This window comes from Vidua chalybeata, chromosome 3 (assembly GCF_026979565.1).
Source record: "Vidua chalybeata isolate OUT-0048 chromosome 3, bVidCha1 merged haplotype, whole genome shotgun sequence".
Taxonomy (NCBI): domain Eukaryota; kingdom Metazoa; phylum Chordata; class Aves; order Passeriformes; family Viduidae; genus Vidua; species Vidua chalybeata.
Genome location: NC_071532.1, coordinates 84,538,264 through 84,559,401, shown reverse-complemented (window position 1 = coordinate 84,559,401; position 21,138 = coordinate 84,538,264). Strand labels below are relative to the sequence as shown.

The 21,138-nt window shown below is 38.9% G+C and overlaps 1 protein-coding gene across 1 annotated transcript in view; it reads right to left on the bottom strand.

Annotated features, from left to right (window-relative positions):
• Window positions 1-21,138, bottom strand: part of COL9A1 (collagen type IX alpha 1 chain) — a 62,040-nt gene that overhangs the window by 32,707 nt on the left and 8,195 nt on the right. Inside the window, exons 5-17 of the mRNA XM_053938093.1 lie at window positions 19,688-20,084; window positions 14,641-14,718; window positions 13,946-13,966; window positions 12,876-12,950; window positions 12,280-12,315; window positions 12,108-12,170; window positions 10,197-10,250; window positions 9,555-9,590; window positions 4,354-4,377; window positions 3,958-4,011; window positions 2,351-2,404; window positions 692-724; window positions 537-593 (exon numbers count right to left, since the gene is read on the bottom strand). Of these exons, the coding sequence (XP_053794068.1) occupies window positions 537-593; window positions 692-724; window positions 2,351-2,404; window positions 3,958-4,011; window positions 4,354-4,377; window positions 9,555-9,590; window positions 10,197-10,250; window positions 12,108-12,170; window positions 12,280-12,315; window positions 12,876-12,950; window positions 13,946-13,966; window positions 14,641-14,718; window positions 19,688-20,084 (982 nt within the window). The remainder of the gene's footprint in view (window positions 1-536; window positions 594-691; window positions 725-2,350; window positions 2,405-3,957; window positions 4,012-4,353; window positions 4,378-9,554; window positions 9,591-10,196; window positions 10,251-12,107; window positions 12,171-12,279; window positions 12,316-12,875; window positions 12,951-13,945; window positions 13,967-14,640; window positions 14,719-19,687; window positions 20,085-21,138) is intronic.

Sequence of the window (21,138 nt, the reverse complement as noted above, 5' to 3'; positions counted from 1 at the left end):
CTCAAAATATCTGCTTCTGGATCTAACAAGGCTGCATTTCTAGGCAAGTAAGTATTTCTTCTTATGTTATCCCATAAAAATTTCCTGAGGCCAACAGTATTTCTAGAAACCAGCAAAGAATATATAGAAAAAAATCTTAGCTAAAATGAGACTCAAAAATGTTAATTTCAATTTAGTATGTTACAGGTCTCCCAGGAAGAGAAAAAGAAGTCAAAAAGATTAAGGATCTGGGAAAATATATAGAGTTTCTGGAGTCAGACCACAAATGATGCAGGAAGTGAACGAAGCAATCCTTCACTTACTCTAATCCTCTCAGGACCAGACATGAATTTTACAGTTAAGATTAGAGGAGTAGCAAGAGATTTCAACAACAAGAGGTTATTTTGGCAGTCAAGAGTTGAACAACCATAAGCAAGAACAGTGCCCCAATCTTTTTTGAAATTAACAGTGAAATGTCCTTTTTCAAGTCAGTAATTACCCTCCCTAGTGCCTTGAGACAGCACCTCTGGAAGGAATGCTGGAACAAGTTCTCTTACCTTCATCCCCATTAAGCCAGCATGTCCTGGACGGCCAGGTGGACAAGCACTGGGACACTGGAAAAGCATTCACACAGTTATTACCACTGAATAAAGCTGAATAAGATTGCCTGAGATTACTTAAAAAGAAATAAAAACATGGACAATAATCTTACCAACAGGTCGCCATCTTGCAGACCAATCGTTCCCTAAATTAAATTAAATTAATTGAAGTCAGTAACACAGAAATAACCAGACATGACTCATTAGGCAACACAGTGATTAGACAAAACTACTACCTAAACTTAGAATCAGAAATACAATCAACCAAAGGATGTCTCACATGAAAAGCACCTTAACTGTAGGATTTTATTATAGGACTGCAGGTCCTATCCTCTAACTTAGAACAAGTTTTCAAAAAAAAAACCCAAAATATTTCTCTTGCTTTTTCAACTACCTCAAATATACTTTCTGTTAAATATAGAACTAATGTGTCCAAACCCCATTAGTTTCCTACAGGAAACCATGGCAATTTCTATAACTTAGTGCCATTCACCAAAAGATTCAGGTCTTTACAGAGAAAATTATTTTTACAGGGAAAACAATTTTCCCAAAAGTATTGGTAGATGACAGTTGTAATAACTAGACATGAGTGTACAATAAGATGGACTCAGTGGGGGAAGGCCTTTTCTCATATTAAATCAAATACTTGATGGAAGCTAACAGGAGGTTTATGAGGCACAACAGGGAGAAATATTATTTCACAGCAGCAGCTGGATTCTCTGAAGCCCTGTGGGAGGGATCATGCTGTTTTCAGAGAAAAGCACAGGAGAGTTTAAGGAATGAGCTCCTTAAAGAATGGTCTTCCTACATGCACAAGGATTTTTAAAAAGCCAAGAGTATTTGGGTCCATAATGTCATCAACTGGAGTGGGACTGTGGCACTTCAGAAACCTAAACCAGCCAGAATTTTAAGGAACAGAAGCACTATACACCTCTGTTAAGGACTCAATTCCACTTGTTTCTAAACGACTCTTCTCCAATTTACCATTCATGTTTTTTAAAATGCTGCTGCCAATTCTCTGGCAACTTTCATGAAAACAAGAAACATGGCATAAATAAAGCATATGTATTTAGAGTCTGTCCCTAAAGAGTGGGGGGAGGAGGTTCCCAGCAGAGGAATAGTACAGCTTTTAAAAAGACATCAGCACAATGCCTTTCCCAGTGGTTTGCATTTCCCAGCCCCCAGACTGAGACGTGTCTGCCAAACTCTCCACTTTATTTCTCTGGGCAGGTAAATTGCCACAAGATAAAGGCATAACACACATCCCTCCTCCCAAGAGGTTAAAAAAAAAGCTAGCTGTTCCCCTGGAGAGGCAAAGCACTGCTGTAAAGCTTTCTTTTATTCCTTGCAAGTAGCAGATCTGATTGCAAGAAAGACATCAGAACTCAACCCACCTGGAAGTGTATATTTCTGTCTCATAAGCCAAATATTCTTTTCTTCTCCTAACAGAGAAAAGCCTGCCTCTACTGAAGTAATACCAGTGAGGCCCAACAAAGATTACATGTACAGTATTATGATTCACAGAGGAATTTAAAACCTGTGTATTTGCAGTTTACAGAAATGGGAAGGCATCATGACGAAAGTTACAAAATTTGCATTTCAAACTACCTTTTTATAACCATCAAGAGTGGAAACTTGCTTTCTAACTGGAAGATCAAAATCTTTCTGATATCCTAGAGTCAGTATTCAGCTGTCGAACTTGGGGAGAAGTTTTGTTCAAGCAGCAACAACACAAAATTCAGATGTAAGCACATATTAAACATATCACTTACTGGAGGACCTGGAGGTCCTGGTAGCCCTGGTGGTCCTCTTTTTCCTGGATCTCCCTTAAAAAGGGTAAAATAATTTAGTTGATTGATAGTAGTAATAACAACCAGCAGTCAAATAATCAGAGCACACAGCAACAGTGAGAAATTAAGTGGCTACAGAAGGACAGACTGGGTAGGCAGTTAAAACATCAACCCACAACATGGCTCCCAGAAAAGAATGGGGAAACTATTTTTTTCAGTAGAATGGCAGCCATGTTGTGAAATAGGAGTCACAAGAAAACCAAAACATTTTTGCCTGCTTTAGAAATCTGAAACATCTGACCACAGGATCATCTATGCACTCCTCCTCTATAACTGCTATTAAGACATGAACAAAAAGAATTTAGTAACTGGAAAAAGTAGATAGAGGAGAAAAATCCACTTTTTTCAAAGCACAAGAGGAATTTACCAAGTTAGAATTTTTTCCTGTTTGTGAAATTTTGATGCTGAGTGCTCTCATAAGTAAAGACAATGTAAAACCTCTGCAAATTATTTTTTGAAGGTTTGTAATTAAAATAGTTTTAATAATTGGACAGAGACCAGCTTTTAACTTAATACTGTCTTTTCAATATTACTTTTTACATTTCACTAAGTCATAAATGCAATAAACAAGATTAATATAGAAAAATTATTAAATCTCAAAACATGAGAGCCATTCCTTTCCATGTAATGCATAATTTCATTGTGGGACTCATCATAACAATGTATTGTGGAGGCTAGGGATATAAATAGATTCAGATACTGACTGCATTAATGGAGATAGCCTCACATGCAGCTTTTGAAAAGGCATTACAGACATGATTTCTGATTCAGACAGTCTCTGAACTACCAACTAACTTCCAGAATGTGTGCCAGTATGACAGAAAAATGCCATTTTATAAATAGCCTGTACACTTCCCTTGGTTTCCATTCTTGCCCCTCCTACAGACAAGACAGTGAGCTAGATGGATCATCTTCTGAAGCAAATTTGCAGGTTTTAATATTCTTCTTTAATTCATTTATATAATTGCATTTAAAAGTAGGTCTTATTAAACAAAATTTTAATGCTATTTCAGATTTCAAGTAGAAAAGTACCAATAGGTTTCTGCTTCCATTTCAGTAAAGTGCGGTGTCAAAATGCAAGTGTGGCAAAACTGAGCGCACAGTTCAGCAGTAAGGTCAATAGATGGAGCCACACTTAAAGTGAGACAGAGAAGAAATACTGAATTGCCATGTTCACTGCTATGCAAATGAAAATCAGTAGTTTAAGTAGTCAAGGTTTACATTTCCTGTATTTCTGCCAGGTCTGCTTTTTGATTTCAGCTTTTCTTGAATAAGAGATGTAGAGTATGGGACACTCTGAAACATTTAACTCTAATCTGACAGGTGGCCCTGACTTTGTGCTACACATTATTCTTATTTGTGATGAGCTTCAAACATAATCCTTCTTCTACCAGTAATCACTGCAGAGGAAAAAAAAGGTTTGAAAATGCTATGATTGTCCAAATAGTATTTAGATGGCCCATTTTTTCTTTAAGTACCTTGTAGCAATTGAATAAACCTGCATTTTCAGCAAACACAGTAGTACTTACAGGTGGACCAGCAAGACCTACTTCCCCGGGAAGTCCTGCTGCACCAGCTGGACCCTGCAACAACCAAGGTAAATAGTATTTTTATACCATATAACATCTATATTACAAACATCCAAGGACTGAGAACATGTAAATCTTACAAAAAAAAAAAAAAAAAAAAAAAAAAAAAAAAAAAAAAAAAAACATGCCTTCAGATACCAGTATTCTTGCCCCATATACCATAGACCTACACCTCAGGGGTAGCTGAAGAAAACATACATAATAGACATAGAACATCAGGATAAAACCATCTCTTTTTTTCACTGAATTACTTTTAATTACAGTATAATAGCTTTATTAAATTTTCAAGCAGATTCATTGAACAATATATTTATGAATTGTAAAATTGATACTTACAGGTGGTCCAAGAAGCCCCTTGCCCTGTGAAATATGAAAAAAAGAGATCAGAAATATGGGGAGGATTGCAAACCTAGTAAAGCTGTTTTCCAAGAATAGAGTATTTCAGAAAAAAAAAGGTGTAAAAAGCCCTCACTTGATTCTGCCAAATCGCTTTGAAAACTTGTTTAACTACTGTTAAAAATCAATTTTATTAATAGGTAATCAGTGTCAGTAGAGAATATTAAATTACTGATTAATTTGCCTTGCAGTATCATTACACATATTTATAAACATATATACTCCCACAAGGGAATGAAGACATTAAAGGCTTTGTGTTTAACTAATTATCAAGTACCATGATAAACATATCTATGCTATAATAATTTCCTTCTAAATTTGGTTTCCTTCTACATTTGCATTGATAATAAAAGTGAACTTGTTTCCCTGAGGCCTAAATCCATTAAACTTACATTTTTTTGGTAATGAGAAAGAACACCAAACTTCTGCTGTTTACATCTGCCATCAGTGTTGTTCTCAATCATTTTAACAAGAAGTGTCCAAGATACAAATGTGTTTCTGTCTATTTGGATGATATACTCCCTCTAAGAAAACAGATCACTCGGTCTTGCATTATTAAAGCAAATGGAAAATTTTATGGAGAACAGTGTCAGTGATATGTATGAAATACTAAAATACAAAATCCCAAATATACTTAAATATTCGGGAGATTTGAAGTAATCAGGCACCTGGGCTGAATGTGAGTAAAAAAGCCACAGAATATCAATCCAGGGCTGTATTTGTAAAACTGTTTAGAAAAGTCAGTATAACACAAGGAAAATTTCAAGCATTCAACAGAATCATTCCATTTTAACCATTTAATACACAGCAGAAAGTAAGCTTGCATAACCTACAATAATCCCTTTGCTATTGCTTCACGCTTCCTTGCTACAATTCATCATATTATGCCTATCTATATTTGACTACACAAATCAAACTATCACTGCATCACATATTCAATATTAAAATTATTAAAATATCCCCTGCCTCTAAAAGAAGGAAACCACCTGCTTGCAGGTTTCATTGGAGTACCCTTTCCTAACACAGCCCCTAACAGAGGCAAGGAAGGTCAATGATACCAAAAGAAGCAGCTACAGCCACTGTGCCCAGCCTACACAACAGCCCAGGAGAAGGCTGTCCCCTCCTCTGGCCACTCTACTGCATCTCTTCACCTTCCTAGCAAAAAGCAGGGACTCTCCCCCAGCAATCAATGCCTCCTCACACAGCTACTCCACCCTTCTGGCCATGAACTCCCTACAAGCTGACCAAGTTGCAAAGCTGAGAGCAGCTCCAGGGCAATCATCAGTAAGGACATAAACAGAGCTGTTCAGCAGTTCCTGTCCCAACCAGCTGCCCATGTTCCTTCCTCTGTCTGTGTCCTAAAGGGAAAACTTCTCCACACAGCCTGGGGTGCTCATCTGACCCACGGAGCACATGGAGTGCACAGGCCTGGCCAGCAACCCAGAGTCTGCAATCCCCTGCCTCAGAGGCACCTACCCTGCAATCTGGTAAGTACCCCTGCCATCCACCACAAAGAGCCTAGTGTTTGCAAGTGTACCCTGTGCTGGACACTGTGTTTTAGTAGACCTTAAATATTTTCAAATTCTCTGTCACTAAATACGCATAGTCCTACCCATACACCACATGTGTAAACCACTAGGAAAATATCAGCTCACAGAAAAGGTAGAGGGAACTAAAAGAGAGAATGGACTGAAGAGTGCAATACATGCACTTAATGTAACAGCCCCAGGTCCATCTACCAGGACACGTCAGAGAGATCAGCATATTTAAATTACTTGAACAAAAATATTACTTGAATCAATCACAAGAATTCTAAGAACTTTGTAATCTTGTCCTTTGAAAAATTATCCGCCAAAGAGATGAGACAAAGAGAATAAATTAAAGCAAAATGATGAAACAGGAAAAAATGTAAAAAAAGGGGATGATAACTGAAGATTGTCAGGGTACATTCTGGGAAGAAAAGGTGACAGAAGCAGAGAAGCAAACACTGTATATAAAACTTTATGTCCTTAATATGCATTCTTGAAGATAACCAGCAGTCCTAACTTGGCAGATAAATATCACTAGAGGAGCATGAAAAACAGTGATAATAATTAAAAACTAATTAGTATTGTACCCAAGGCTTCTGATTTTCTGTTTGCATTGAGCATTTTAACAACTTAAGCAAGAGGTTTTGTGAAAAATGAAGTCTTTGGGTAACTATCCAGGGACTACTCCACTTGCAAAAAGCCGCTGACAGTATTCAAAGCAGTGCATAATTACACCTAAGCACTCAATTAATCATGTAGACAGTATGCAGATTCATAATTGTGCTCACTATGTTTCTGGTAAATGAGTATTCATGGATCAAACCAAAGAAGTGCAAAGGTTAAACAGCTTACTACATTTGTAGTACGAGCTTTTCAAAAGTCTCTGAATCTGAAAATGAGAACAATTGCACTCCAGCACTACCATTTCTACTTGGGTTTTTTGTTTGTTTTGTTTGGATGGGTTTTGTTGGGTTCTACAGGGAGTCTTTTGTTTGTTTAGGTAGAGGGGTTATGGGGTTTGTTGTTGTGGTTTGGTTTTTTCATTTTTGTGGATTTTGTTAGTAGGTATAATCTCACTAAAGGTCAGATGACCAGTGCTGGCCATTTTGAGAATATTCCAGTAGCTGCACAATTTCTTCAGTAGCATACAGCCATTCATCAGAGGGAAAATTGCATTTATATATGCTTTCATGGAAGATTTATTTTGAGCATTAATCTCTCAATATGGACTCAGCATGTATGGGTTAGCCAACTATGGAGCTACAAAATCAATCACTAGGCTTTTTTCCTAACATGTGAGGTCTAAGGATAAATCTTAAGTACAAGGGTAATGACATGAGTAGACTAAGTATATCCATCCTCTCTCTTCCTTTAAATAAATTGGAATTCTCCTTTCCTCATTATAAATATTCCTGTGGATTCACCTGAGAATACAAGCTTCAGTTGCTTATTAAGCAGAGGCAGAACAACTCCAAAGGCAATTCCTACTGAGGTTCACTGAAGCGTTACCACCTTAGGATTGAAAGTCTCAGGGCAAACAAAATCACTCAGCTTTGAACAATGGTCCAAAATCTTATCAGATTTATTGCTTTTACAGCCTCAAAATATGGTGACAAAAGTCCTGCTGCTCTGAAAAGAATCAGCATTCTACCTTGACAAGTTGGTCCAGTTTCCTGCTTTCCCAAATTAACGTCTCTACCTCCGAACTGAGATTAACCCTCTTTATACATGTTTTATGCACACACTTATTCTGCAAGGTCTTAAATTAATTGTTCTTGCATTATTCTGTAAGAGGTGAGCTAAAATTATGTACGTTTTCCCCAATTCAGTTTTTCTTTCAGTTGACAGGCTAAAATGCCCCAGTACTTTATTGAAGTATTTCAGCAATTCAGTTTTATTTCCCCATTTTCTCCTATCATAAAATTACAGAATGGCTTTTTTTGGAAGGGAGACTAAAGATCACCTAGTTCAAATTGCCATGAGTAGGGACACCTTCCATTAGACCCGAGTGCTCAGAGCCCCATCCAACTTGGCCGTAAACACTTCCAAGGATGGGACATCCAAATCTTCTCTGGGCAACCTGTTCCAGTGCCTAAGCACCCCCACACCAAAGAATTTCTTCCTAGTATCTAATCTAAACCTACTCTCTTCCAGTTTGAAACCATTTCCCCTTGTCCTGCCACCACATACCCTTTTAAAAACCCTCTCTCCAGCTCTCTTGTAGGGTCCCTTCAGGTACTGGAAGGCTGCAATTAGGTCATCCCCAAGCCATGTCTTTTCTAGGCTGAACAATCACAATATTCTAAGCCTTTCCTCATAGGATAGGTGGTCCATCCCTCCAATCATTTTTTCCCATATCATCTGAGCAAAAACACCTGACGGAGTTTAACTACCTCTTCTTTGCAGCTAGATGTTGTAATGTGCATGGCATATAAACCAGAAATTATTTCCACATCTAGTTGACATCAAAAACAAAACAAAGCAAAAAAAAAAAAAAAAAAAAAAAAAAAAAAAAAAAAAAAGGGGAAAAAAAAAAAAAGAAAATCACCTCAAGCCTCTACCAGAAAAATGTAGGGGTTTCAGTCTACCTAGAAGCTACCTCAATTCTGCTATTTTCTGTGAGTAAATTCAACTCATATATTGAGCCTGCAGACCAGCCAGCCATTATAGGATCTATTTTCCAAATATTCAGGTAAGAATGAGCATCCATGAAAATTAAAGTGTCCACAAAGTGATTTATCTTGAGTTTTAACATGTCTATAATGTCACACCTTCAAGAATACCTTTATCATTTTCTCTTTGGCCAACTATCAAAATAATTATTAAATATAAATTTAATGAGAGTTAATAGGAAAAGGTCAAAAATACAAATACACAAGGAGTGTTATACTGGAATACCATGCCCCTTCTATTTAATTTAAATAATTTCTCCAAATTAAATCTAATTTTTCATTAAATTTTAATTATATTCATTCTTATTGTAATTTATTCTAGTCATCTTGTTATTTACTCATCTTCCTTGAGGTTTTTTCCTAAGCTAAATTCCTACATGCCAACCATCATTCCCTTCTTCTACCAGCAAAACTCCTAAAACTTACAATTACTTTCAGCCCCTAAAAATGGATGTTAGATCCATCTGTGTGCTAACTGGAACAGTACCCTTTCTGATATTTTGGCCTGTTTTCATACAGAACTGCCAAATAGCACAAGGAGTCTCACAGAATTTACACTTCAGTGATGCCATTTAAACACATGGCAAGAGGTTGAAAACAGGAATAACTGTAGACTCCCATATGCAAATGAAGCATGGGCTCTCTCATCTCTATAGCATTTTCACAGAGATGGAAAAGAATGGTGTAAGTCCAAAACTTGGGACTCCATCACACATGCTCCTTTCTTTTCTACAGCATACAAACCAAACATAAACTTTCAGCAATATTTGCACGCTTAAAGACAAAACTGTTCCCTAAAGTACTGCTTTTGTAACTTATGAGTTCTTTGAAACCTCAGAAATAGTTTTGGACTTTTCTTCACTACATTTAGTGGTAAGAAGCCTTCATAATAATACTTAAGATGTAAAAATCCTCTTTGTGTACTAAATGCATTACTTACTGGAAGTCCACGAGCACCCGGCTGCCCTGGCTCCCCCTTTAAAAGATAAAAAATGAGGTTTTAAGAGGCATTAGCATCAAGTTTTGTAGACAATACACAGGAAGATGTTCTCTCACCTTTTGGAGGATATAATTTAGTGGACATAGTCTGCAAGTATTATTCACTTCATTAATGCTATGCTGGTTTCAGTAAGACTTGATAGAAAGGCAAGATTTTCTCAGTATTAAAAAGATACAGCCTCTGGCCTTTTATTCCCCCACCCCCCAAAAACTCAAGCATGCTTGTTACTCTGACTTCTGATTTATATTTAATTTGTTTAATTGATGATGAAGTCAGGTTTCACTGGGCTGGTTCACACTGCAGATTACAATGGCACAATTGTAATACAAGATGGAAAGGGTCTCAACTTTACTGAAGATGCTCAACCTTAATGTCAACAATGTGATGCCAGCCACCATTCCTTACTGCTGGCTGTGGGAATGAAACCTTCTTTGTGCTGTGTGAAAAGGGCCCAGAACATGTGTATTCCATAGGTATGTTAGGATTGTAAGAAAGGCTGCAGCATCTTATTAGTCATATAGAGACAAACAAAAATGCTGCTTTAAAAAAAATCCATCATTTCATGAATAATTTTGTTCCTACCTTCTGTCCTTTTGGTCCTGGGGGTCCACGTGAGCCATCAGGTCCTGTGAATCCCTTTGGAAGTAAGTTATACAATGTTAATTCAAGGGTTATGTGTTTTTCTTAATCACAACAAAAAACATTATACAACATGGTAAAACGAGACTATTAAATGAGATTAGTAACTGCAGAAGCCTTGCAATCCAAATATTTATTTACATGTGCAGATAGAACTGCACAAGTTCAAAGTGCTAGCTTCTAGTGACAAATATCAGTGCCTGTGATACATATCTTCAAGAATTACTCAGCTATATCACAATTAAATAACACGATTAATTAAATCTCTCTCTTAATAGGAGATTGATGAATTTATTTCATGGCTAAGGTTAAAACCAAAACTGTCAGTGTTGTCCATTTCAAATAAAAGTTTCATTGACAACAACAACATAAAACAAAAACCCAGAAAGCTGCCAGGCCGAATTTAAATTTACCCTTTGAACTTGTCTATCTGGCTAAAATTAAAAACTAACCATGGTATTATAACCAGGAATTCATTTGGAGTTCTTATTTGTCCTTTTGTTTCCGATTTTATAGTCAGCTTATATGGTTTAGAAATTTCCTGATATCCAGAAAAGCTTTTCTTTTACATTTATTACTTTTTTTTTTTTTTTTGTACACTTCCACTTTTTTTGGTATGCTTCCAGCAAGTCAGTGTTCACACAATTGTTCCGACAATTTGATTTTGAAAGCTTACATGATCATTACAAGCAATTACTGTAAAGTACCTTTTTACAGTCTATTAAACCTGACACTGAAATAATTTTTCAAATAAAATGCAATTTAAAAAGTCAGAACTGCCTCACCAATTAAACACAGAAGGTATTATAAATCTAAAACACCAATTAAAGGTTGAATGCACAGTGGAAGTACAATAAGGTCTCCTTTTTTTTCTTCAAGTGAAAATAAAAAAGTTTCAATATTTCAAACGACTGTACTCTAGTATTACATTTTTCACTCATCCACTAATATGAGGGAATATACAAGTGTGAACAGATACCAAAAGCTGAGCTGAGTTTAGTGTGTTCTGTTTCATGTGATTGTGTTCCCATTAATTTTGGTAAGGAAAATAAAACTATGCCTTAAGTGAAAATTATAAGAGGCAATGACTTTTAAAGATCTGCTTATAGGGGTTGTGGGCCTGTATTTTTTTTGGAAGATGTGAAGTGGTATAAGATGTCACTCACAAAGCCCATTTCCTCTTACAATTTGAACAGTTTAATTAAAGACTCTTCCAGCTCCATGTCCACTAAATCTCTTCCCAAGAGCAAATTAAATATTAACCTCTAACAGCATTGCAACCTTAAATATATACTAGGCTTTTTCATTTAAATAATTTGCAATGCCCTCTAACACACTGTTTTATGGTATATAATATTTATTTATGATATTTTAAATTTTTAAAATTTTAAAAGCTTTTGTAAATTAAACATAAGTTTGCCTACCTCCTGGCATAACATCTAAGTACTAATGCAACAATCTTGCTTCATAACAAGAAGTGCTTTTTAACAGTGCTCTCAAAAGAGAGAAATATATTAAGTTTCCAAAAAAATGTTTGAAGGCATTTTTATAGCCACAAACTTATTCAAGAGGTATGACCTAACAGGCCATCAACACTAGATGATGTTGAAACTTCAGTCTTCTCTATTATTTTGCACAGGACAGGAAGATGCATCAGCAGATCTTCCTCATGCCCTCGCAGCTCTGCCCTTTGACCAGAGGTGGCTTCCAGAGGCCACAGTATGAGTCGTCCCTGAGACCACTGCCCAGTGCCCTCTGCAGGGCCAGGTGGCAGCACCGACAGCCCTCGTGCTTTATTTATTTATTCTTGAAGAAAACAAACAAAGAAAATTCTAGAAAATCAATTGTACTCACATCAGCTCCCGGCTCTCCAGGCAACCCAGGGGATCCTGGTTTGCCTGCATCCCCATCTGGACCCTTCAGGATTTAAATGGACAGTTAAGCATGTTTCACAGAGGGAAGCAGAAACAAAAATCAACATTTCTTCTCTAGCAGAAGCAAATGAAAAGTAGCTGAAATCACTTACCGGTGGACCAGGGGGGCCCTTTGGGCCTCTCTCCCCCTACCAAGATATGAAAAGGAAGGTATTAGTCAGAACTACAACAATCTTTTATGGTCTTTCATGAAAATCACTGGTTTACACATTATCAGAAATAATCCTGAACTCTTATTGTAGAAAATAAATCTTAAATCCACGTAATTTCTATTACAGACTAACAGAAATCATCAGAGAAACTTCTGACAGGAATCAAGGGAGCATATGTAGTAGCTCCTATCAGGAATAATGCCACAAATCCTTATCATAATTTAGTATGAGTGGGCATCACTATGTAATCCCTTTTGAGATTAGATTTATAAGACCCTTACACCCCATTAATGGCAGATAATCACAGCATATGATGCTGATTACACAAAATAAATAATCCTGAGTTTTCTATGCCAAAGATAATCTGAAAATCTGCTTCCCTCACTCACTCCAGCCTACTACAGAGCATGAGACCCATCAATTCCTTCATGTATCTGCAGCCAAATTCAAACTCCTGAAGATCAAAGGCTGTCAGACAATGCAGATACAGCTCAAAACATTTCTTATTTACTAGGCTGGGCATGGGAAACACTTACATCAATGCCATCAATGCCGGGAACTCCTGGTGGCCCTGGTGGACCTGGGGGGCCTGGTGGACCAGGGGGGCCTCTCTGAAAAGGAGTAAAAAAAAAAAGGAGCAATTAGAGCCTGGCAAGTCATGGAGCCATTCTGTGGGGACTAGCACATTTAGAGGCTATGGGTAGTAAGGAGTCACAGCTGTGACAAGGACCTGCATTCTCACCCCATGTATATCATAGGCCCTATATCCTATTTTGACTGGCAACACCGTCCTCACCAAAGGAATGGGGAAGGTGTTAAAGCGCCCTCCCTGGGCCCAGCCACTCCCCTGTGTCCACAATGCTGCCAGGGCCAGGTGGGCTCCGCTCCCCACGCAGCAGGATCTGAATGCCCCATGGCAATGACAGGGTGGCAGAAATGAAAGTGATCTTTGCCAATCGAATACGGAAATTCACTACACTAATTACTCTTTCTGCCAACACAAAAGAGACAGTTTTCCTGAGAGTTCGTACTAGCAACGAAAATTTAAAACACCTCTGCTTCACTGCCAGGCTCAGCAGTTTCCCCTGGCTCCTCGGGATTACATTAATATCTACAGAGGCGCTTTCTCCAAGCGCCGGGCTCCCGGGGGGAGGTAGCAGGCGCCGCCAGCCTGTGGAAACTCAGGGAAAGGCAGCTCCAGGTCTCTGTGCCTATAATGGGGGGCTCTGTTCTCCTTGGAGTGAGCTTTGCCCGCGGCCCCACAACGGGGCTCTGTGAGCTGGAGGCTGCCCCGGGCCCTTGGTTCCCACAGCGCTGCTTCTCTGGACACATTTCCTCCGCACACCAGAATTCCCAGAAATATTCCGTCCAGCGGTAGCTGCATGTGGAGCTCAAGCCCCGCCGGTGTTACGTGCCCTGTGCTCGGCAGGCAGGCGCACAGGCGGTACCACTGCCCTGCGGTCAGCTCGCCTCTGCCGCGTCACCCGCGGCTGCTGGGGGGACACGGGACAAGCGCCCTCCGGCGAGTCGGCGCCAGGGCACGGCAGAGCAGCCTTCGGTCCCTCTGCACCGGCACCCCGAGCTCCGTCCGCTCCCTCGCACTTACCTCGATTCCCGTCTGGGTAACCTGCGAGAGAGGAAACATAAAAAACAATAAAGCAGAGACAAAGTTAGAACAAACTTACTTGAGCCAGGCCGAGGCAAAGCGCCTGTAGGAAAAGCCCCAGGGGCAGGAGGCGCCGGGCCATGGATGGAGGGAGCAGCCTGCGGCTGCCGGGGCGGGCGGGCGAAAGGTGAGCGCGGCCGGAGCCCCTCCCGGCTGCGGCCCGGCCCTGGGCAGGGTCGCGGGGATTGGAGGAAGGCTGGCGGCCGGGCAAGCGAGGACGGAGCGCCAGCAGCGCCTTAACCCTTTGCCCCGCTGCTGTCGGGTCGGACACCGACCCCGCCGCGCCCGCGGGTCCCCCCGCCGCACGTTCCCGGTGCGGCGGCGGCGGCGATGCCGGGGGGCGGCCGCGACAGCCCCTCCGCCTGCCAGGCACAGCGCCCGTAGGGGCCCAGCCGAGCAGCCCGCCAGCGGCGAGGCAGACAGCAAGTCACGGAAGGGTTAAAATGAGGCGGCGGCTGCTGCTGCTGCCCTAGGGGGTTGGATTTCTAAAAGCACCGAATACCGGGCAGGTATGGTAAAAAAGAGCATCGCCGGCTAGGAAGGGGGAGAAAAAAAGGAGACTCCCGCGGGCTGCAGCGGCGGACAGGACAGGACAGCACAGCACAGCACAGCCCAGCTCAGGACAGGTGTCTCACCCGAGCCGGCAGCTCGCCGCAGCCTTCGCGCTGGGGTCGCAGGGGGTCGCAATGGATCACCATCCACTGGATCTCGAACTGGCAAAGGAGAAAAGATCGTGTTAATTCGGGTCAGGGGTCACGCTGACCGAGCGTGTAAGAGGTGGAATATTGGCACACTACGCAGAGAATTAAACGCTAGGTATTTAATGTCAATAGCTATAGGTGGAGCAGTACTTTGCCCTGCATTCCCCCACCCCTAACTGTGGAGGTCTTTTAAAGAGGGGGCATAAACCGGCTGAGGTGCTGCCACTCCTGAAATCCTCTTTATCATATCTCTACTATTCTGTTTGTTTGCAGTCATCGCAGTTTCCAGAGTGCTGAGACTGGAGCACAACAGGAGTACCCTTCTTTCTTTTTCCTGTTAACTGACACCACCATCTGTGAGCCAATTCTTTGCCTCCTTTATCCACTCCTCATTTTCAAGCCATCATAATAATAGCCAATTGAGTGCCATAATATACATATGAAAGAACTAATTCTAATTTAATACTACAAGGCAGCCATACAATAGCAACAGCCCAAACAGGAGTAAGGTGTTAACAGTATCCTCACACTAAATCCAAAACACAGTTCTGTACCAGCTATGAAAAGAACTAACTCTGTTTGCCTTGAGGCTATATAAAACAGAAGCTGAAACCTCTCAACTTTTTTTAAAAACTAAAAATTAAACTCTTCTGGTGGAAAGGTAGTAAAATATGTGACTGGCTTCCCATTGATTTAGGAGATGTGAGAGAAGGGCAAATATGTTCTAGCCTTGCTGTCAAGGTATCTTTTCCCTTGCCAGTATTTCACAATGATCTTGTTATGTTAAGATGATTTAAAGAATGCCATTATTTTGAAGACATCTCATGTAGGTGTTCTACTGATATCAATATACACTGTTATTAAGGATTAAGTGCAGTCATAAAGTTTTCAGAAATGAACCTCAGGTAATTTAGGGGTAATCATAAACAAAGATATTAAAATGTAACCTTTTAAACCCAAAGGTGGTGTGCTGGTTTTGCCTGAGGTAGAGTTTATTTTCTTCACAGCAGCTGGTATGGAGCTGTGTTTTGAATTTGTGCTGGGAGCAGAGTTGATAGCACAGGGATGTTTTTATTATTGCTGAGCAGTGCTTGGACAGAGTCAAGGCCTTTTCTGCCCTTGACCCCACCCCATCAGCAAGGAGGCTGGGGGTGCACAAAGACTTGGGAGGGGACACAGCCAGGATAGCTGATTCCACAGACTAAAGGGATATCCCAAACCATACAACATCATGCTCAGAATATAAAGCTGGGAAAAGAAGGAAAGGGCAGTGGGAGTTTGAAGTGATGCTCTTTGTCTTCCCAAGTCACTGTTACATGTGATGGAGCCCTGCTTTTCTAGAGCTGGCTGGACACCTGCCTCCCACTGGAAAGTGGTGAATTAATTCCTCATTTTGCTTTGCCTGTGTGCATGGCTTGAGCTTTACCTATTAAAGTGTCCTTATCTCAATCCACAAGTTTCCTTACTTTTACTTTCCCAATTCTCATCCCACCATGGAGTAGAGTGAGCAAGTGGCTGTGTGGGACTTAGTTGCTATCTGGAGTTAAACTACAAAGAATGTTTAAGACTCATAGGTCAGTATTCCTGACATACATTTGTCAGGATTCCTACAGAATTTCTGTTTCATCTTTATTTCTTAGTCAGCACAGATATAATTAACTGTGTCTGACTGTTCACTGTTTTGTCACCTTAAGTCCTACAGAAATTCCTGCAAATGCCCACCATCTTTGCACATCTCAATATCAACCACATAATTCAGTTGTCTTATTAGTGTTTTAGTTGAGAGAAGTGAAGGTTGGGTAAAATGCAAATGAGACCTAAAATATGTAGGGTAGTATTTTCAGTATAAAATCAGTCTCAGGGATGCATTTAGCAGTACCATAGGGGCTATTGCTGGCTTGGTGATGATCCAGGGGAAGTCACCCTTCCTGGGGAAGTGCAACTCAGCTAAACAATTTTTCATGTGGAGATTTTCTACAATACATTGTCAAGGACATCTATGTTTGTTCTAAGATAGGTCTGCTGGCAACTGTTTGTACATATCTTAAGTGACCAAGAATAAATTACATATATTTAAAATGCATCTTATTCCAGAGCTATTTTAAACATGTTTTATCCATTTTTCAACATCTCCAAAATAGTTTTTTTAGAGCTTCTTTCTCCTTGCACCTTTTTTTTAAAAACTTTTGAACATTACAGCCAATTCCGGTGTTATTTGGCTTTCCATAGCTAAGGTTCAGCCTTCTGAATGTGAAATTTCACAGGGTGAAAAAAAATCAAGATGTGACTTTTTACAGTAAACAGACACAATCTGTTCTATGGTGTAAGTTAATCCCTGTTAAACAAATATTGACAAGCAGCTTCCTCTTATATGTTACAAGTCATGTAGATTCCCTGAGCTAGTTAGCAGCATTAAATGTCAATTAAATAATGACCAAGATTCCCTTCTAGCAAAGTGTTTAATATCTATTATGAAAAAAGCATGGTAATGCCTCTGAAATCACAGGAATTAAGGCAATTATATCATCTCACAGAAGTTACAATTTGAGCAGGAAGAAATTAACTCCCTTACCTTCCTATGAAAAACATGTAATTTAGCAATTAAATTCCTGTTCCGTTTTGAAATTATGCTAAATCTCATCTTGCTTAGAGTTTATAATGGATTATATTAATTACTTTTAGATAAAAAGATAAAACTTCGAGATATTTTATCAAAAAAATGATAAAATGCAGCTGTGAATCTGTGTAAAAATTTGTCCTCCATAAGGCATTCCAGAAATCCTGGAATAAATCTTTATAAATGCTGAAAGGCAAGACGCATGGAACTCTATCTATTATTCTCCTAGGCACTCATAGTAATAATAGCAATAAAGAATCCCTTTTAAAATTATATGTGTTACAGTGCACCTCTGAGAAGTTGACCTATTCTGCAAGATAAATAGGGTCCTCACTAGAATGCTGCAAAAAAGAATAGGAAACACATAATTTATGTCCTTTTAAAATTCTACCACTGGAAGTAATATACTTTAACAATGCTTGGGAGTAAATTAAAAGCTGTGCCTAGGGCATATTAAATAACCAAGACTGTTGAGATATTTAAACTTACAGTCAAGCAAGTTAAAGACTAGAATAGCTCCAAACATAGATTTATTTAGTCAGTTTAAGGAGAAATAATGCACACAGGCTAAAACGGAAATTTCTGCAATATAAATAGACATTTTAAAATTGCTAGTCCATCTGACTATGTAATTCCTTTATCATCATTTCAGAGGATATGGGCTTCCTAAATCTACATTATTGCAATATCAAGTTGAACCACTACCATTGCCTTTCTGGGCTTCCCAACACAGGCCATGCAATTCAGTCAAGTGAGTCCTAAGTCAGTTCTGTCTAAAATAAAGTGTAATTTTAGACATCCAAACTCATTTTAAGAATATGGTGTCATGCTTACTTTCTGTCTTCCCTGATAATTTGTTCCAGTGCTTCATTATTCTTTTTGTCAAGATGTGTGCATCATACCCTTGTTTTAAAGCCTAACTCACGCAAAGATTTTGGTTTTTCTCATAGAATATATTTCATACAACCAAATCTTCCCAGAAACATGCTAAAGCTATAAACAAATATTTTTATTATAAATGGCGAATTATAAAAATTATTTAATTCCATTTTGTTCTTTCATCCTTAAAGGAGGTTGTCCTATAATTACCATAGCTCCACACTGGTGCCTAAAGATGTACAGTCTTAGACACAGGCCAGGAAAAACTTAATGCCACACACTTCCCCACCAAATGCCTGAAGAGCCCTGCTGCTCATTTTTATACCTTGCTGAAAAGAGAAAGTCTCTGCAAAACACAGGCTGGAGAGGAAAGAGGATAAGATTTCAAATTGCTCTTCTGCTTTTTCTCACTTTTTTAATCCTGGCCAAAGGTCAGTCAAAGTACCAACAGAAGGCCAAGGTGACCTTGATGCCACATCTCTCTCCTCATTTGTCAGCTGCCATTTGGAATCACTACTTCGAGAGGCAAAGGAACCCTCCTCGTTTTTAAAGGGATGACTCTACATCTAACTTGAGGGCACAGTTTGCTCTAGCACTGAATACCAGGTGTGTAAAATTATTGCATTAATACTGATAGATATTACTGCATTAATTAATTATTGCATTAATATAGATAGATTTCTCTGCGTGTAATCTAACTATCTTTCCAAAGAGGAAAACAGTATTGGTATAGAATCTTTTTCATCCTACTTACATGAATAGAATATATGTAATGTGTAATATTTTCATCATCTCACCTATCCATTCATCTATCAGTATTGCTCAGGGCAGTTAGCAAAGCTAAGATATATATGCTAATTTGTAATATGTTAATTTCCACATTATCAGCTCCAGCTGATTATTTTTAATTACATTTTCAAGGACTAACTCTTGTTTTCAACATAATTAGTATAACTTTCAGCTATTAAAATTTCCTCATCCACATCTATAACAGCATGTTAGATAGATCCCTTCAGACACATGGGGCAGCTTTCTGCTGGCATTCTCATGTAAAACTGGTTTCAATCCAGTGCAATACAGCAACTAAACATACAGAGGTGATGAAATATGAGATGCTTCTTTTGTTGTAGTGTTTTCCCTTTCAGATTTACAGAACACTGGTTAAGCTGTGTCCACGTTTTTTTTGCAAACAGTGTGACATATAGTTTAAAATTATGTCTCACTTCACTCTTTTACTTCAAAGTTGTAACAAAACAGGGATGTCTAGGAATTTTCATTATTGAAATTTAGTCATAACCTGGGTCATCTCTTAACTTACAAGGTATAAGTGCAAAATTTAAAAAAACACAGCTAATACTTACCTGCCAAGGAGTTATTTTCTGCCATTTCTGCTTTCAGAAATAATTTAAATATGCATTCCACAAAACAAAACCCCATATTTAATGTAAAACACTTTTAGAAGAAATAAAAGGTTTTGAAACTTACCGGAACTGAAATTTGAGGATTATTTTTAAGTTTTCCAAGCACAGCAAAGCCATCAGTGTTGATTTTCCCTTTTGGTTTTATGTTTAAGGACTCTATTTTAATACAGTCAATAAAAAGTGTGACACTGTTTGCTTCCACAATTATCATAAGCTTGTGCCATTGGGAGTCAAACAAGAAAGGCAAATGTAAAAATGATGCTGTTTGGTGCCTTCCGTCAGCTCCTTTATAAGAAAACTCAACACTTTTCATTTGACCATTGAGATTCACTCCAACTTGTTCTTTTCCTGAAGAATCCTGAATCTGCCAAATAGTCCAGTATTTCTGAAGTGTGGCCCCAGTCATCCGAAAAGTAGTTAGAAAGGAATACTCATCAGGCAATCCGTTGGAATATATGGCACTGTGTAGGATTAAAAGACAGTACATTTGTTCTGTATTTGCTCTGAAAAGCTCCACATATCACCACAGAGTAATGAGAAACCATTACTCAATGGAACCATATCTCAACCATTCTTGTATCAGTGCACTTCTGCATGCTGAGCCCCAGAACAAGGGGTTACTAATGGCAAAAGAACTGGTTCAGAAGTGTAGGTTCTTTCAATGTTTTACAACTTTTATGATAACCCTTTCTAAAAATAACGGATGGAGCAACAACTCCTCTTCAGAGATAGAAAGTGTATCCTACAGTTATCCTATTTCCCACTATTAGACTTACAAAGTCAGTCAACATAGTATGACTTAACAATGACCAGGGAGAAAGTGCAGATCTGATTTGATTTTGAAGGCATAAGAATGTCTTTTGCAAAAGCATTTTCTTGTTCAGCCTGCCAGTAACCCTTTTGTTAAGGTATAAGCTATCACTTCAGCAGAAATCATTGACAAATATATGGTCAGGACCCACACTCAAAGTGTATTATGTCCTGTGACATTCAACCACAAAACTACAAGTAGCAGGGAACAGATCTGCCACCTATAAAATATTTCATATTTTAGCAACTCCTATAAGGTGAGCTTTGAAAACACAGGTAGCACTGGCTGTGACACGGTGTAAAACAGTCATGTCATTTTTTTTTTCAAATGTATCACTGAATCCAATACAATATTTAAGAAGTAGGCCTTTCCATATTTATTCTATGGATCATAAAACTCTAGTGTCATATCCAGTTGACATCAATACATCTTTGCCATCTACCCACATTTAAGAATAAGTTTAAATAAATTTCTTAAGCATGAAGATATGCACAGCCATTTTGTCCCAGCTTTCATTAGGCTAACTTCTTAAATAAGTAGATATCTTGAACAAAGATGATTTTTGAGTGGCAGATCAATCCTATCTCAACAGCTATTTAGATACCATTAGTGAATCTCAGGATGTAGGCTATGGGGGGGGGGAAAGCAAAAACAATTATCAGCTCTCATTCTGTATGCTTGATGACTACTGATTTAGAAAGAGA